This window comes from Vicugna pacos, chromosome 22, assembly GCF_048564905.1.
Source record: "Vicugna pacos chromosome 22, VicPac4, whole genome shotgun sequence".
Classification (NCBI taxonomy): domain Eukaryota; kingdom Metazoa; phylum Chordata; class Mammalia; order Artiodactyla; family Camelidae; genus Vicugna; species Vicugna pacos.
In genome coordinates, this window is record NC_133008.1 from 6249678 (window position 1) to 6267664 (window position 17987).

Below are 17987 nucleotides of genomic sequence, written 5' to 3' on the forward strand. Positions count from 1 at the left end.
CCACATTTTGTCCAGTCTTGACTGCGGGGTTCATTCCCTTTTTAGCGCACAGTGAGACTGGCGCATTACCTGCATTCTCCGCCCGCCCGGAGCGGTCCCAGGGCAGGCCTGAAGGGCTGCTGGAAGTGGGGCACGGACCAGCCTTCACTCGGCGGTGCAAAAAAGGCACCCTCGGCGCTAGGCTGGACCCTCCCCTGGCTGGGGGGGCGGGGCGGGACTGAGAGCCGAGGGGGCGGGCCCAAGAGGCCTGGCCCCACCCGTGGCCCCGCCCCGGGAGCCCCGCCTGGCCCCGCCCCGGCCTCAGCCCCGCCCCGACCCCGCCCGCGCCGCGGGCCCACACTCGGTGCCCCCGGCGGCGGTCGCTCGTCTGACCCGTGCCACAGCGGCCGGAGATGCAGCGGGGCGCCGCGCTGTGCCTGCGCCTGTGGCTCTGCCTCGGACTGCTCGACAGCGAGCGCGGTGAGCCCTCCGTCCGCTCCAGGGCGCAGCTGGCCACGAGGCGGGAGCCTTACCCGGGCGAGTGGGGGGACCGCACGGACGGGAGACGCGCGGGGGACAGGGCCCGCGGGAACCTCAGGCACAAGGGGAGAGGGTCGGGAGCCAGGGATACAGTCACCGGACCGAGCGCGGCGGGCTGGGCCGGGGCCCGCGGGGATGGGGAGGGGCGGGGACGGGGCGCCCGGCTGCACCGCAGGTGGAGATAGTGCTCGGTGTCCCCGACTATTCTCCACCATGTGTGTGGCTCAGCTCCCTTGGAGCTGGGCCCCATCGCGCTGCATCCTCAGCCTGGATTCTTCGCTTGCTTACACACTTCCCCGCGAAGTCCAAGCACCGCACTGCCCTGTCCTCCAACCCGCGCGCGCTGGGGATCGTCCCCGGGTGCGAGTCTTCAGTCCCCGCGGGGCCACAGAGCTGGGCGCGCACTTCCCGATGCCTCCCAGTCTGTGCTGGAGATCAGTCCCCCAGAGGGAATCTCTGGTCAGTGTCCACCTTCCCCAGGCCAGGGACTGCCGGGGCAAGGGCTCGGGGACCGCGGGAGATAGGCGCCGTCGGGCGGAATGGGCGCAGGTGCCTACTGGAACTTGAGGCGAATCATGAGTTGGCAGCCCGTGAGCAATCAGCGTCGCAACGAGGCAGAAGGCAGGCCCTCGCCCTATTTCGGGGCTTAGGAGCCTTGAAGGCGGAACTAAGGATCCTGAATTATAAGGCAGAGGGGAGGCAGGGTCTGGGTTTGTGGTGGGAACACGACTGGAGGTTGCAGTTGTGGGGCTGAAGGGAAGGTAGTGTGGCGATGGGGAGGGAGCAAAGGGGTCTGGTTGGATGGACATGTCAAGAATAAAGCATCAGGAATGGGGGGAGGATGAGCTGAAGTCCATGCAAGATCTGGTCACCCTGGAAATCAGAGGGTGGAGGAAGGGTCTTCATGGGTCCCTGAGAGTTCCGGAGTTCTGGAAGGTCTGAAGGGAGGGACGAGGACCTTGCTGTTTTTGAACACTGTGGCTTTTGAATTCTGGTTTTACAAGCTACATTTCTTTTAATCTTCACAAGGGAGTGTTAGACCCATCTTACAGATGGAGACACTTAGACCAAGGACATGTGTAACTTCCCCCAAAGTCCCCAGGTGGCCAGGAGTAAGAGATGCGGTCAATACAGGTCTTTGGGATAACAGAGCCCGGCTCTCTGTGCCTTCACAGGCTGAAGGCTGAGGCTAGGGGAGGTAAGGGAGGTGCGGTGAACCTAGGGGGAGAAGGGAGGAAGACATCTGTCTGACCTCCTCGTTAGGGCAGATCTGAACAGAGGGGCCCTTCCTCACTCCCCTGCACCCTGCCCGGGTCCAGGCTCTGACGGGTGCTCAGTTGGTGAGTGACAGAAGGAGTGTGTGGAGAGACATCCAGCAGGCAGCTAGGTGAAACATCCAAGGCTCAGGAGAGAGGCTCGGCTGGGGAGATGGAGAAGGAGCAGACCAAAGGGTCCAAGACCGGAACTCTTCCCCCAGGGAGGGCACCAGGGAGGGACAGGCTTCCAGGGAGACAGGAAACATTCTGCATGTAGGGTGTAAGGAAAACCAGGAGAGGCTGGTGTCATGGTGCTCCTGGGTGGACCAGAGTGGGAGGTGGAGGAGGAAGGGGGATGAGGTCAGTCCTACAGTGAGTGCAGGTGATTCTTACCAAAGCTGGGCAGTGATGGGGAAGAGAGAGGATGTTAGCTGACCCTTCTCAGCCCAGAATTGGGTGGGGCCCATGAAGAGGGGTGGCCCAGGCTGGACCAGGGCATGGCTGGTGCAGAGGTGCCCCATGGACAACAGACCATCTCCGCCTTCCCTGAGCCTTGCATTTGCCTCACCCATTTCTGGGCTGAGGAGGACCCTAGGAGCCCCCAGCCTGATGGGGGATGCAGGAGCAAAGCATAAACACTACAGTGCAGCCAAATGTCAGTGCAGCGAGAGTGAAAGGCCAGGCGCCGACCGGTGGGAAACCTGGGGACTCTGAAGCTGACCTTCAAAGGTGTCGTGTTGGTCCCAGAACCAGACTCTTGTCCTAGCTCTGCCCCTAATTCCTTACTGTGTGGCCTAGGTCCCTCTTTCCTTTCCCTGCATCTCAGTTTCCCCATGCAGAACAGTGCAACAGGCTGGCAATCACTGGACTGTTTGCCCCAACGGTGTCCCTGTAGAGAAGGAAGGTGGCAGACGTCACCCCTATCAGGCTTTCTCTTGGGCTTAGCCTAGAGGGAGAGGCTGTTTTCACCTCTAGACAGGGGGCAGTGAGCTCAGGGACACATGGGGGAAGGAGGCAACTGCTGGGAAGTCTGGTTGGCCTAGCCTGAGGCTCCTGCCGTGGGCTGAGTCACACATGGCCATCCCCGCCCTCCACTGTCCCTGCTCCTTAGCTCTGAGCCAGACCCAGGTGTGGACAGAGGTATGGAAAGGAGGTGGGGTGCGAGTCAGTGTAGGCAGAAAGTGGGGGCTGAACCCATCTCATTTGGTGCCTTTGGACCACTGGCCCCAGTTCAGTGCTCTGGGGACTCAAATGCAGGTGTTGCTCATGCACCGCCCATGCAGGAAGCAACAGGTTAGTGTGGCTGAAGGGCTCCCTGCCTCCCCACAGCACAGCGCCCACGTGGCCAGGCACCAGACTGGGCATGGTGTGCACCAAGGGGACTGTCCAGCGAGCTCTGTACTGTGCCGTCCCCACCCTGATCCCCAGGCACTGGCAGCCCAACCCAGGGAAGGGGACTGCAGTTTTGTGCAAGTCAAAAGCTGTGATGTCCACTCAGGGTGGCCTAGGGAGGATCTGAATCAAGCCCATCCTGTAGGGGTTTCCTGCGCACCACTAGCAGGGACACAAACATGGCACTGGATGTCTGTAGCCCAGGAACAAAAGTGCTCAGTGACCCCAGTGAGGCCCAGCTGGTGGCTATGGGCTGCACAGGGTTGCTTCCAGCTTGGGGCTTCCTGGAAGGGTCTGCAGATTCCAGGGAAGGGAATTTCAAGTAGGGCAAAGATCCTCTCAAAGGCCCAGAGGCAGGAAAGTCAGATGGTGATCAGATGAAGCTAGACTCCTGGGGGTGGGGAGGTAGCGGGAGGAGAGGAGATGGAGGAGACAGGCAAGTGGAGGTGGCGGGAGCCAGCAGCACACCTGGAAAGAGGAGGTTCTGAGCAGGGAGCCACCTGGTCAGAGCCCCTGAAGGCATCACCAGAGGGGTAAGACCAGATGCGAGCCCACAGCAAGGACGCTGTGGGTGAACCCAGGAGATATGCCAGGGACGGAGGCAGCAGGGGATGCTGGGGAGAGACGGACGAGTGCCAGTCTCTGGCTTAAGCAACAGAATGGGTCATGAAGTTGTTTACCAGACAGGGACCCTGAGAAGAGGAACAAATGTGGGGAAAGATGGGGCCCTCCACCGGGGAGGCAGGGCCTCCAGGCAAAGGCAGGAAGGAGGAAAGTTGGGATCACTTGAGTGTGATGGGGCAGAGGGGAGTCAGGGAACCTGGGAAATTAAATGGGGCTTCAGCCATGAGGGGAAGTTCTTCTCTACGTCTAGCTTATACCCCTCCTGCTGCTATTTGGGCATTTTCCCTCACAGCGCAGATTTCTCTCCACCAGGGCCTAGCCTGTGCCCTGTAACGTTCTGAGATGCCCCTTAGAGAGGGGGAATGGGTAGGGAGAGGGGTCCGGAGAGCCTCTCACGTTCCCTGTACCTTCCTCTGAGTGAGACACGGCCAACGTGTCCAGCTGGAGCCAGGGATTCCTGAGTTTCGATCCCTTTCAGACACTGGCTTCCTCTGGGATCTCGGTTTTCCGGTCACGCTGAAGGGAGAAGTCTGGGAGCAGGAAGGTGCGGGCACTCGTGCTGGCTGCGGCCGAGGCGGGGTGGGGCCAACAGCAGGCACGCCCCTGCCTGGCTCAGGCGCCCGGGCCGCCCCTGCCCCCGGGGCCTGGCTGGGGTGTGGGTGGCCCCGTGAGCCGGTCAGGGTGGCAAGTGAGGGAGCCCTGCCACGTGGCTAGCGAGGTCAGCAGGGGTTCATGGGAAAGGACTTGTCAGCCACAGGAGAGGACATCCTGCCTGCGTTTCCCTCTTCCTGCGGCAGGAGCCCATGGCCCCGATTTAGCAGCGTTGGGGGGCCACCTCTGAGCCAGCTGGGCGGTCTGATAACACTGCCTGTCCTGCCTCCAGAGAGCAGAGCCCTGACCCCAGAAAGGCCAGGGCAACTGCCTGGCACAGCTGCCTGCACCCACAGCTGTGAGTTCGCATCAGCCAGGGTGCCCCTCCTCCCCACATCACCCCCAGAGGGTACTCAGGCAGCCCACGTTCCCTCTCAGCCTCACCAACCCTCCCCGCTTCCCAAAACTGCCTCTATGCCACTTCCGCAGGCCCCCAGTGATAAGGCCCAGCCTCTTGGGTTGATGGTCCAGGCTCTCCTGCTAAGGTCCCAAGGGCGTTCCGTAGCCCCACATCCACCTGTCCCGCACCCATCACATACCCCAGCCCCGGTGCCTGACCTTTCTCCTGCTCCAGAAACCCGCCGCCGCCGCAGAGAGTTCTAGGCAGAGGGGGGTGCTGCTCCAAGTGGGAGGGGTCTACTAGGGCGGGAGGGGGCTTCATTCCCACTCCCTGTGCGTCCTCGGAGCACAGGACCCAGGATTTCAGGGGGCTCTTATCCTCACCCAGTTTAAAGCGCTGTCCTCACAACTACCCTAAATTCTACCAAGCAGAGGTTTGTTTGTGTGAAGCAGTGTTCATGGGCATGCACACACACACACAGACACACACACACACACACAGAGACACACACACACACAGTTGGAGTGTTCGCCAGGGAGCCACACCTCACATGTAAAACGATCCAATTTCTTCACACTAAGGCGTGTGAAGATTTTAACCATGTGACATAGGCTATTGTGCCCATTTTGGAGATTAGAAAATTAAGGCCAGGGGGTGAAATGGTTCATTAGATGCTAGAGCAGCCTTGAGGGAGGTGACAGACGTTTGGTGCCAGGTGGCACAGGGCCGAGGGGTAAGAAGGGGCAGGCATGGCAGGTGTTGACCACATTGCCCAGGGAAAGCACCAGAGAGAGGGGCATGTGGGGTCCTAAATTTTTGACCACCTCAGGGGCAATCAAGGGCCAAGTCCCATGCTGGAGATGCCACCCTGAGGTACATCGAGTGCAATGAGTCAGCCCCGTGTAGAGGGGCCCCCAGGAGGGGACCTGAGCATGCGACCCTGGGGCTGGAGGGGAAACCAGGCGGGTGACAAGGGTGACTGGAGAGTCATGCAAGAAGCTCAGATTCCATCCCCAAGTGGCAGAGGCAGGGAGTGGCTTTAGGCAGAAGACGGATTTGTGTTCTATCTAGAAGGGTCCTCTGCCCACTGGACCAGTGGGGAAACACTGGTGTGGCAAACCAGGAGGGATGCTGAGGCTGGCCGGACAGTGGGGTGGCCAGGAGGGGGGCTGGAAAGGGCAGCCCCAGAATGTCTAGGGGGGGCACTTGGGCTGGAAGGCATTTACTGCTAAGCCCCTGAGCTCCATGAGCACAAAGCACTTGGCCAGCGCGGCCGGGAGCGGAGAAAGGGCAGACCTGGTGCTTCCAGCCCCTCTGCCTCTGGTGCTGATTCTGAGGATGCAGAGATTAAGTAGTCGCTTCCCATAATCCTGTCCCCCAAAGATAACCCCGACCCGCAAGCTAACCTCTGTGCCTCGGTTTTCTCATCTGCAGAATAAGAATGACCCACCTCAGGGGACAAGACAGGGGCGTAGCGTGCACAAGTGTGAGGGCTGTGCTGGCATACAGAAAGCACTAAATGTGTGTTTGCTCTTGTCATAACAGGATGTGTTGGGGTAAGCAGCACTGGGGGTCAAAGGGGAGGAGCATGCTTTACTGCTGTGAGTGCCTATTGGCCGCATCCTTGCCAACGCTGGGAGCCTCTACCCTTTAAACACTTGCTCATCTCGGGACCCTGTGGCTTGTGGTCCCCCCAGCAGTGGGTGTGGTCTAGGTCTGAGGCCTGGGGGCGCCTGGCTGGAGGCCTCTGGGAAGCACGCCCCCTGCAGGGCCCCCCAGGGCTGGAGCTCCGGAGAGCTGCCAGGGAGGACGGTGAGCTCAGGCGGGCTTAAAGCCTGAGGGTATGCAGCTTCCAGGAGGCGCTGCTCCTGAGCACAGCTTCAGGCGGAGGAGCTGGCCAAGAGCCCGAGGCTGGGCCTGTGCACCGGGTCCTTTTCTGTAGCCTCCTTGCCCCCCACCATGGTCCATGTGGTCCACCTACCTGACAGCTCAAGGTCACCTGCACTCTGGCCTTCACACATGTCCCTCTGCCCTGCGTGCCCTCCTCCTGGGCCAGCAAACTCCTACTCAGTCTACACAGCCCATTTCAATTCACACAAACACCCTCTCCCACTGGCAAGGCTTTCTCTGATCCCCACCCCGACACTGTGACCACGGAACAGGGTCACAGTGAGAGGTAACAGCTGTGCCAAGCAAAACACTCAGGAGGCCATGACAGCGAAGGGCTCAGTGTGCCTGAGCCAGCGACAGTTTGCTCTTACTATGGTTCTTAGTGTGGCGTTATGTTATTTGGGATCTGTGGTTCCCAGCGATCTTGGGGACAATTCTCATTTCACAAGCTTGGAGGGAGGAAGTGACTTTCCCAAGATCATACAGTCAGAGAGAGGCACTGTCGGGCATGCAGCTGGACTCAGGGTGCTCTGAGCACAGTCTTTGAACAGTCCCAGCCTTCTCAATCCTGCAGGGCTGGAGGTGAGAGAGCTGATGGGTTCTTGACCTTCACCTGTGACCTCTGGAGGTACAGAGGCTGCCAGTCAGGTGTTGGCGGGGGCGGGGGGCACCAAGACCAAATACCCCTGTGCCTCCTCCCCAGGTCCATGCAGAAGGCTGGCCCCAAGAGTGAAGGGAGAGGGCCCTTGAGTGGGCTCCCAGACGCTGCCCAGCCCTGGGACTGATGCACAGAGACCCCGAGCCTGGCCTCACTGCTCCCAGTTCTTTTGCCTTGGCTGGCTTCTCGTCTGCAGCATCAGCCTGGCCCCTGGCTGCCTCAGTCCTCCATGGCACAGCTGCTAAGGGGAGACTGGCAGGACTGTTTCGCACAGGGTGACCATGACAGGGCCTGAAGTAAGGAGCTGCCGAATGCAATCACCACCACCACCACACTCTGCTGGAGTATGGAGGGGCACCCCTGAGCTCGCACACCATCTGGACATCACCCTGGGTTGGTTGTGCTGGACCTGAGGACAGAGCCATGGACCAATGGCATCCTGGCCCCCAGGAGCCACCCAATGGTACAAACCTTCCCCGCGTGTGTGAGCCTGGGTGTGCTCAGCAGGTGGACACTGGTGTGGCTGGTGTGCTGACCGCGTGGCAGAAGCACTAGGAGGTAAAGCTGTCCGGCAGGTGGGGTCTGCTAGGAGGGGCGTCACCCTGGAGGGCAGGCGCGGCTCCAGAGGGCCGCAAGTCACCAGCAAAGGTGCCCTGAGGCCATGATGCCCCTTGGGGCACTACTGGGGGCTGGGAAGGAGACTGCAAGGAAGCGGAGGCAGGAAGGCTGGCACTCAGGGTGGCAGCAGGAGAGAAGGCGATGGAGAGCTGTGAGGGCTGGGTCAGGCAGGGCTGGGCCTGGACTTGGCCAGACCCGGGCTCCTGCAGGCTGCTGGCCGCTGCCGATGTGGAGCCCGGAGCCTTAGTTTCCCCACTGCTGGCTGGACTCGTGGTCCCTCCCCCACTCCCAGGCTGCGTAGGAGCCAGTGAGGCAGGGCCTGCCCGACTGTGGCCAGTGCCTGAAACACAGGACTTCCCACCCCTCCTGCCTGCCTCTCACCCAGGATCCCAGGGAGCCGCCCCCACAGCCAGCGCCTGGGGCTGACTCAGGGCCCGTGCTGCCCAAGGCTGCTGACAGCACGGAGCAGAGGAGGTGTGCACTCTGGCCTCGCTGACCTCGGCCCGGCGCCTGCCCCGACTGCTCTGCTCAGGCCAGGGGGCCAGGGCCGCTGGCCAGGGGAAGGAAGAAGCCAGTTCCTGGGCCAGGAACAGGAAGGCAGGGGGAGCGCAGCAGAGGCCAGGATGACAGTGCTTCCTGCTTCGGGAAGGAAAGGACAGTGGGGACAGACAACAGCCAGGCAGGAAGGATGCGCCTTCTTCAGGGTGGCAGGTGGGGGGTGGGCAACATGGAGCCTCCGGACACGGCAGCCCTCAGGCCCGGATCTGCCCCAGCTGCCCAGCAGCCGGGGGCGCATGTGGTCACCTGGGGGTCTTGGCCTTTAAAACTGGAAACAGCTTTTCCAAAGGAACAACAAAGTCTGATAACGTTCCAACCCAAAGGAAGACCGCAGAGGTTGGTTTGGGCCATCGGTCAGCCATTCACTCATCCTTCCATGTATCCTTCCTTTCATCCACCCATCTTCCCATCCATCCATCCATCCTTCCACCTATCCTTCTGCCCATCAGTCCTTCCATGTAGCCATCCTTTTTTTCTGTCTTTCCATCCATCCATCCATCCATCCATCCATTCATCCTTCCATCCATCTATCCATCTTTCTGTCCATCCAGTTAGCCATCTTTCCTCCCATCTTTCCATCCTTTCATTCATCCTTCCATTCATCACTCATCCATCCATCCATTCGTTTATTCATTTAACAAGTATTTATGGAGCCTTGACTCTGTGCCAGGTGCAGCTCTAGGCATGGAGCGGGGTAGAAAGGAAGACTGTTTTGGTCCCACCCCCAGGGAAACTTACTGTTTAGTAGAGGAAATGGAAAAAAACATAACTTAAGCAAGTAAGTAAATAACATAATTACATAGTGTGACGAGAAGGATGAAATAAGCACCCAGGAGGTTACGATGGAGATTAGAAGAAGACTTAGGTTTTGGAGGGAGTGAGGAGGTCACGTAGAAGCTGAGGTCTGAAGGTGAGAAGAAGCTGGCTGTGCAAGGCATGTAAGAGGAAGGCAAATCAGGGGGAGAGGTGTGTGTAAAGGCCCTGGGGTAGGAAGGAGCGTGACGTGTCATGGAACAGCCTGGAGGCCGTGGTGGCTGGAGGATGAGAACAGGAGGTGAGAGTGGAGCAAGAAGGTGTAGAGAGGGGATGGGGGCCAAGCCACGGTCAGAAGTTTGGATTTTTCTGGAAGTGCAGTGGGGAGTCACTGATGAGGCTGAAGCATGGGTATAACTTGGCCCCTTTGTGTTTTCAGCGATCACTAACTCTGCGTGAAGGACTAGAGGGGGCTGCTTTGGTGGTGAGTGCGGCTGGGCCGGCCCCAGCAGGAGGGCAGGGGCTGGCTGTGAGATGCTCTGGTGGTGGCCGGGTTGGCTGGGATGGAGAGGTGGGCCTCCAAAGCCGCTCCCACTGGGGGAGATGGGAGCTTTCAAAGAGAAGCCTTGGGCAGGAGTGCAGAGGGTGTGAATGTGGAGTTCAGCTTCAGGAGTGTGAGACTCGGGGGTCTGGGGGGCACAGGGTGGCCAGGAGCAGCGGCAGCTGGAGACTTAAGGCTGGAGTTGAGGGGAGGGGAAGAGGCTAAAGGTAGAGACCTGGAAGGTGTATGGGCACTTGGGGGAGAGACCAGCAGAGAAGAGAGCGCGAGGAGCCACAGCATGTGGGGCGCCCCGCAGGGGCCAGGTCCGGAGCACCGAGATGCCCAGCACGCTGGAGGGCTTGGTTTTGGGAGCAGAAGTGTCAGAGAGTTTCCAGGGCCCAGGGCAAGGGTGTGGGGTTTGGACGTGGGAGGGCAAGGTGTCTCCATCTGATGGCTCTACTCTGTGACTGCTGAGAGTGAGTGGGGCGGGAACTTCAGCCCAAGGGCCGTTTAGGATCCGCGAACAGGAAAAGAAAGGGGAAGCAGCAGCCGGGGGCTCTGACTCTGTACTGTGTGCTTAGCCCCCGAGGGACGTGGGTGCTGCTGGGCTGGGGAGCTAGAGGCAAAGGAGCATTCAGAACGACAGGCCATGGGCCACGCTGTGCCAAAACTGGGGTGAAGCCGGGGGGGGCGATGGGGAGGGGTCCTCAGTCTGGGGGTTCTGATGGGGTTGAAGGACGTAGAAGCCTAGCTAAGGGTGCCTAGCAGGAGGCAGAGGGAGCGGGGAGAGAAGTGAGGAAGAGAGGCATTTGGTGATGACGCAGCTTCCGGTAGGGACCCGGTCCAAGGTGTGCCCAGGAAACGAGGGGCTGACAGAAGGAGGGAGGACAGTGGAGGTGAGGACTACAAAGTCCACGATGAGTCATCCGTGTGGACGCTGAAGTCATGGGGATGGACTGAGTTGGGGTGGAGGGGCCAGAAGCAGAGAATTAAGGGAAGTGACAGGGACGGCAGCTGATGACAGCTTTAGTGGGGAGCGAGTGGCGCCATCGGAAAAAGGGACATGGCCACAAGGAGTTCTCCAGAGCCAGGAGTGTGCAATGGAGAGCAGTAACCCCCCAGGAGCAATGGTGTCGTCAGAAAGCCAGGTTCCAGTTAAGGCAGGAAGGATGGAGGAGGACAGGGGGCAGTCTACAGTGAAGACTGCTGATGACACAGGGTCCAGTGGGAGTGAGTGAAGAAAGAGGGGCGCTGGGGAAACCCAGGTCCTGGAGCAGCAAAGGAGAGGCACTCTCAGATGGGTGAAAGGGTCGGCAAACACCACGGTTCTCGCATTCAGCACGGGGACACAGATGCTCCCGTGGTGGCGCAGCGCCCCTGGGGGAGGCTCCTACGGGATCCAGTCCCCGTTCATCCTCTCACCCATCCACCCTCCCACCTACCTATTCATTCATTCACCTGATCATCCGTCATCCATCCTGCCCTTCTTGAATCCATTCCTTCAGTCTTTCGTACTGAGGTTAGGAAGATGAGTAAATACAGCCTCTGTTCAGACGGGACTAGGAAACCACGGTTCAGGCCCGTAAGTGTTCTGACAGCAGGAGCCTGAGTAACGGTGATTGCTCCACAGGGAGGGGGCTCAAGAACCAGACCCTAGACGGGGAGCTCCACAGGAGGGGAGGGAGTACAAATGTCCAGGGCCAAAAAATGGACAAAGGCAGAGCCCTGAAGCTGTGAGAAGCCTGGCACTTTGAGACCGTGGTGAGAGAGAGGGCTGTGCCTCTCGGATGTGCCAGGAGTTGAAGCTGGAGAGAAGGGGAGTGGGAAGAAGGGAGAGGCCTGGGGTTCCCTACTTTATCTTGGGGTCAAAGGGGAGACACCCAAGGAAGCTGGGGCTGACAACTGCCACAGCTGCGTGGCCAGGGGTACCCGGGGTGTGTCCAGATGTGCACCCCAAAGGAGGAGACCTTTGCTCAGCCTCCCCAGGGGTCCCAGAGCAACGCTGCAGGCCTCACCGTGGGGCTGCAGGACCTGGCCAGGTGGGGCCTGGCCACTGCACCCCTCCTCTGGTGCCCCCATGCCAGCCTCGGGCCTGACCCCTAACTGCTTCACCCTCTCACAGTTCCAATCCAAGTCCATCAAGTTCCCCTTCTGTGGCTCAGAGACCAGTTTGCCTGGCATGGTTATAGTCACTTTCCACTGCCTGGAAAATCCTACTTTCCCTTCGAAGCCCATCTCAAGTGTCCCCCTGGAACTCCTTCTTGGCCCCTCACCACCAAAGCGCAGCTACCCTGCTGTGTGGAGCTCCCGCACCTAGCAGCCCCGGGGGTACATGGTGGGGTGTGGTGTGATGGGGGGCCGGTGCCTGCCCCGGGGAGGAGTGGACCTAGCCCACATGGAGCTGCCTTCTTCGGGTTGCGGTGTGGTCCAGCGGGAGGGCCTCCGTTTCCCTGTCTGTACCAGATGTTCGTGGGACTAGATGCTCGGTGAGGTCCTTCTGCCCCTGACCTGTGGTGAGGTGGTACCTGGAAAGGTCTGGCCAGCAGGAGGCACAGAAGGGAGAGGCCAGGTGGGCCTGGCAGCTGTCTTGTCCACATTGTGCTGAAAGGAGATCTCGGTGTGCAGATTGTGCCGATCTGGTGCCGATTCCTAGGGCAGTTTGGGGTCAAGGTGATGTAGAACCAACTACGGTGGGGATTCCCCCACAATTAGCTGCCAGGATGGGGCCCCAAGCCTCAGGGAGCCAGGCTGGGGAGGGCAGAGGAGCAGGACCCGTGGGACTACGGGCCGGGACAGGGTAGTGGGTTGTGTCCCCCAGGAGGACAGAGACTTGGGGGGAGGGACAGGACGCAGCCCTGGGCCTCTGGCCACGCAGTCCTCTCTTCCTGTTGTCTCAGGATGGTCCTGGCAGGATGCATCTGCCAGAGTTCCAGGTCCAGACCTCCCCTGGGGCCTCCTCCCACCCTGGCCGGGATCACACACACAAACACACTCAAGTTCACATGCGTGCACACACTGACATGTCAATGACACGCACATAGGTGGGCAGACACGCAAAGCCACACACACGAAGTCACACACACCACTCACACACCAGTCTCACAAACACAGATACTTCCGCACACGCAGCACGTGCTGTCCTGCTGGGAGGAGGGTGTGGGGTAAGGAGTTGCTTGGGCAGCCGGGCCCAGGTCGTGGAGGGCCGCAGGAGGGTTTCTGAACCAGGCAAGGCAGTTATTTGTCTGTTCGGGGATTCGCCCTGTTGGAAGAATGGGTTGCGGGGAGCCGGGAAGGGGGAGCTGGGGCAGCCAGAGGGCATCTCAGGAGTGAAGAGAAACTGATGGAGCTAAGGACACGTGAGGTGGACTCCATGGGACATGGGACAGGGCGAGGTCACAGGCAGAATTTCAGGGGGAAACCAAGTGCTTGGTTCTGGGCATGTTTGCGGAGGATCCCTGCGGGATCCCCTCACAAGCAGTGGCTGTGCATCTGGAGGGAGGGGCCTTCAGGCCAACACATGGGGTCTCGATGCCAAGGAGATGCTCTCCAGGCCTCTCCCAACACGAGATGAGGCCCATGGTCCCCCCCATCCACTTCGTGCTGGCAGCTTTGCTCATGTGGGGCTGGAGGTCAGGGTTAAGTCCAGGCCTCGGTAAGGGCTCACTTGGGGCTGGGCCAGTCTGCAGCCAGGGGACAGCCTGAGGTGGAGTTTGCCAGTTATCTTGCAGCCTTGGAGGAGCTGCTCATGGCTGAGAGCTGAGGCAGCCCCTGCCCTAGAGAGGGGCCTGCTCAAGTGGGCAGGGAAGGCCGTCGGGGTCCGATTGACGCCGTCATGTGAACTCACCTCCCAGCGCCATGCTAACCCTGTCTCCCACCCCAGGCCTGGCGACTGGCTACTCCATGACCCCCCCAATCCTGAACATCACGGAGGAGACATACGTCATCGATTCCAGTGACAGCCTGTCCATCTCCTGCAGGTAATCAGCCGTCGGCCAGGGAGCAGGGGCCTGGATCTCTCCTCCTTGGCAGGGCAAGCAGGCTACAGAAGGCTGAGGAGATTGGGGGGGACCTGGAAGGCAGCCCCTCCCCAAGGCAGGGAGGCCTCGCGGCTCAGTCATGCTCCCAGGTGGCTTGAATATGGGCACCTGGAGGCATAGACCATCCCCGCCCTGCAGACACAGGCACCCTGTACCCACCCCCATCTTGCCCATACCCACCCCTTATCATTTCACATGGACCACAGATCAATCACCCAACACTGACCCCAGACCACCCCATGCCCACGCCCCCAGGACATCCTGCATGGACCCAGGCCACCTACACCCAGTCCCAGCCACTCCTCACTGGCCCCGGCCCCACACACACACCCCAGACCTGTTATCTTCTCTACAGCTCTGGCTACAGTCTGAGGCCCGGGCTTCTCTCAGGACAGCCTGCCACAGGCAGGCCCAGGAGTCAGGCAGAGGCCCCAGGGGGCTGAGGGAGTGCCCTGCCCTGGGCTGGGCTCTTGGTGTATGCCCAAGCGCCCTGACCTCTGGGTGAGATAAGCCACAGGCTAGGCTTGGCCCCTGGGAGGCTCCGCAGGGACTGTCCCCTAGGGCTGCAGCCTGGGCCCCTCTTGACACCCTGCGTCCTCTGCCAGGGGGCAGCACCCCCTCGAGTGGGCCTGGCCAGGGGCTCAGGATGCGCCAGGCACGGGGGAGAAGGGCAGCGAGGACACCGGGGTTGCGCGGGACTGCGAGGGCACAGACGCCAGGCCCTACTGCAAGGTTCTGCAGCTGCAGGAGGCCCACGCCAACAACACGGGCAGCTACCGCTGCTACTACAAGTACATCCAGGCGCGCATCGAGGGCACCACTGCGGCCAGCACCTACGTGTTCGTGCGAGGTGAGGCGGGCCCCGCCCCACCCCCCAAAGCCTCTGACCCCAGAGGGCTGCCTCGTGGCCCCAGCCCTGGGCGGAGACCCGCCTCACCCTCCCGCCACCTGCCCCCTCAGACTCGGAGCAGCCGTTCATCAGCAAGCCGGACACGCTGCTGGTCAACAGGAAGGACTCTGTGTGGGTGCCCTGCCTGGTGTCCATCCCCGGCCTCAACGTCACGCTGCGCTCGGTACAACCCCGCCACCACCCCTACCCAGGACCCGGCCCACCCGCCCGGTCCCTGGGAAAGCGACCCCTTTTCTGGCCAAGAGAAAAGGACCCCTGGGCGCTGACAGCCGCCATGTCCCTACAGCAAAACTCAGCACTGCAGCCCGACGGGCAGGACGTGGTGTGGGACGACCGCCGGGGCATGCGGGTGCCCACCCCGCTCCTGCGCGACGCCCTGTACCTTCAGTGTGAGACCACCTGGGACGGCCAGGCCTTTCTGTCCAACCCCTTCCTCGTGCACATCACAGGTAGGGGCTGCCCGGGGCCGCAGGGCCCTTCCCCAGGGACCACTCCCCACGTCCTGGGAGGAGAACTGTAGGAAAAGGACGGGGCCCCCAGTTCCCAGTATCGGAGCTGTAGGTGCCGTGCTGCACCTGGTCTCAGTAGGCGCCCTGTGTCCTGGCCTCTGTATGTGCTGTCCCACGAGGGGCATGGGGGTCACTGTTCGTGTGTCACCAGGCAACCAGCTCTATGACATCCAGCTATTCCCCAAGAAATCACTGGAGCTGCTGGTCGGGGAAAAGCTGGTCCTGAACTGCACCGTGTGGGCTGAGTTCAACTCGGGCGTCACCTTCAGCTGGGACTATCCAGGGAAGCAGGTGAGGTCAGCAGCCCCGCCAGGGGCTGTGCCGGAATCCTCCTGGGGAGTCCTCATCCCGGCCCACACCCGCCCCAGGCCACTGCACACGTGCCTCTGTGTGGAGAAGGCACAGACCCTATCCTACCCCAGGAGCCCCTGTCCGAGAGGGGTGCCTCCCTGTCCCCAAGGAAAACTCTGGATCTGGGCCCAAGGCTTCCGGAGCTGCTGCTGGCTGGGCTGGGGTGTGTACCTTTGGTGGCCAGTTCTGTCAGAGGCCGCCTGCTCTCATCCTGTGCTTCCCCCCGGTCACGGACAGGCAGAGCGGGGTAAGTCGGTGCCGGAGCGGCGCTCCCAGCAGACTCACACGGAGCTCTCCAGCATCCTCACCATCCACAACGTCAGCCAGCAGGACCTGGGCACATACGTGTGCCAGGCCAACAATGGCATCCAGCAATTCCAGGAGAGCACCGAGGTCATTGTGCACGGTAAGGCCTGTGGGTTGTCAGACCTAGCGTGGCCTTGGGTAAGTCAGGTGTCAGTCATCAAGCCTGGGGATAGAGGGTTCTTGTGCAGCACGGGCCCAGGCTCAAATGTCACGGTGCACCGGAGCAGTGTGGAATCCAGCCAAGGGTGGGGGTGCGCATGAGTGGACAGACTGACCAGTCCCCACACCCTAGAGGGCAGGGTGAGCCCCAGTCTGCAGGCATCTGGCCACTGGGGTTGGCTGTGAATCCCCGGAGGAGGGGGGCCGCAGAGCCAGCCTCGGCTTTACCCTGATGCCTCCCTCCCATCTGTCAGAAAAGCCCTTCATCAGCGTCGAGTGGCTCAAGGGTCCTGTCCTGGAGGCCACAGCGGGAGACGAGCTGGTCAAACTGCCCGTGAAGCTGGCCGCGTACCCCCCGCCGGAGTTCCAATGGTACCTCCCTCGCTCCTGCCCCTCACTACCCAGCAGCAGGTCCAGCGTGAGAAAGAACCGCAGGGAGGGAAGGGCTGCATCCTCCCCATCAGGGCCCACTCCCTGCGACCTGGATGGGGCCTGCACCCTGGGTGGGGACCCCACGAACATCTAAGAATGTGCACATACGCAGTATCTTGGCAAGAGGGAAGGTTGGCCTGGATTGTTGCTAAACTGTGAAGGAGTGTAAATACTGGCCTCCTGTTATGTGTGAGTGTGGCAGGCACCGCACAGGGCTTTGTCTAACTGCTCCCTCACAGGTGCGGCCTCCTGGAGACCCCTAGGGTCCTGTCCCCTGCCCTGCGAGGCCAGCAGTCCTGACCCTGTCTGGGAGGGTGGCCGGCTCTGCTGCGCTGAGGACCCAGCCCAGGCCAGATCCTCAGACAGCTGCCTGCCTCTCACCACTCCCACCACACCTGGCCTTTCTCTCCTCATTTGGCCAACACCGGCCTCCAAGAACTGCTCAGCTGGGCCCACGGTCCGCTGGGACACCTGCCTCAGGGCGCTAGTGATCACCACAGCCCCACAGGGGCCCACCCCTTTGGGTCATCGTGCAATGATTATAAGTAAATGATGGATGGGAAGCTAGTGGACAGACAGACAGCTTGGTGCTGGCTCCCAAAGCTCCCTCCATGTGTCCGGCACCGTAAAGGCCGCATCTCTGCTCGATGTCACAACACTTGCAAGAAGGTGCATTTGGTTTCCCTGGATTTCAGATGAGGACGTGGGGGTGGGGGCAGCGAAGCAGCTTGCCTAGGGCCACAACTGGTGGCAGACGGGATTCTGCACCAGAGCCCAGCAGGGCTCAGGGCCCGGGCCCTGCCCAGCCCTTCTGTGTGCCGCCTCGGGGAGTCTCTTCCAGCCTGGCTGTGGTGTCGCAGCTGAGAGCTGCGCCCTGCATCTTCCTCACTGCGATTCTTTGCCCTGAGGGCTCTGCTTCCCCCAGCGTTTCTCTGGGGAAGGCCCCAGCCTAAGGGAGAACCATTTCCAGGCAGAGTCCAAAACTTGGACTGCAGGGACACCTGCCTATAGCTCCCCCAGCTCAGGCCTGGGGAGGAGCCTCCTTCGGGGTGTGAGTCAGCCCTTTATTCACACGTGCCCTGAGCACCTGTGTGTGCTGGGGACCGCTCCACGTGTAGGGGGTATGGCGGTGAGGGGACAGACGGTCCCCACACAGCTCAGTGGGGGAGATGGTCCTTCACCAGACACGCGTGGGAACACCAGTGTGCGGGTGAGCAGGCACAAGGCCGAGGGCCAGCTCCTGGTTCATGAGGCTTCTCTGAAGAGTGGGCGGTGATGTGCATAGGAGGGAGGGAACCGTGCAGGTGCCTAGCGTCCCAGCAAGGCAGGACAGTGGGTGCAAAGGCTCTGGGGAGGGGGCGGGGCAACGAGAAGGCCCCCTGCCTGGAAGGGCAGAGCCAGGGTCAGAGGGAGTCAGGGCCCTCCACGTGGTACAGGTCCGAGCTGTGCCCCTCGGGGACCGCACCTCCACCCATGCAGAGCA

The 17987-nt window shown here is 61.1% G+C and overlaps 1 protein-coding gene across 2 annotated transcripts in view; it reads left to right on the forward strand.

Annotated features, from left to right (window-relative positions):
* The first annotated feature begins 339 nt into the window (after window positions 1-339).
* FLT4 (fms related receptor tyrosine kinase 4) overlaps window positions 340-17987 on the forward strand; it is a 38565-nt gene continuing 20917 nt past the window's right edge. For both annotated transcript variants that reach the window (XM_072947057.1, XM_072947058.1), the window contains exons 1-8: window positions 340-459; window positions 13681-13777; window positions 14443-14687; window positions 14798-14910; window positions 15034-15196; window positions 15408-15547; window positions 15845-16013; window positions 16327-16444. In XM_072947057.1, the coding sequence (XP_072803158.1) occupies window positions 393-459; window positions 13681-13777; window positions 14443-14687; window positions 14798-14910; window positions 15034-15196; window positions 15408-15547; window positions 15845-16013; window positions 16327-16444 (1112 nt within the window). In that variant the 5' untranslated portion in view covers window positions 340-392. The remainder of the gene's footprint in view (window positions 460-13680; window positions 13778-14442; window positions 14688-14797; window positions 14911-15033; window positions 15197-15407; window positions 15548-15844; window positions 16014-16326; window positions 16445-17987) is intronic.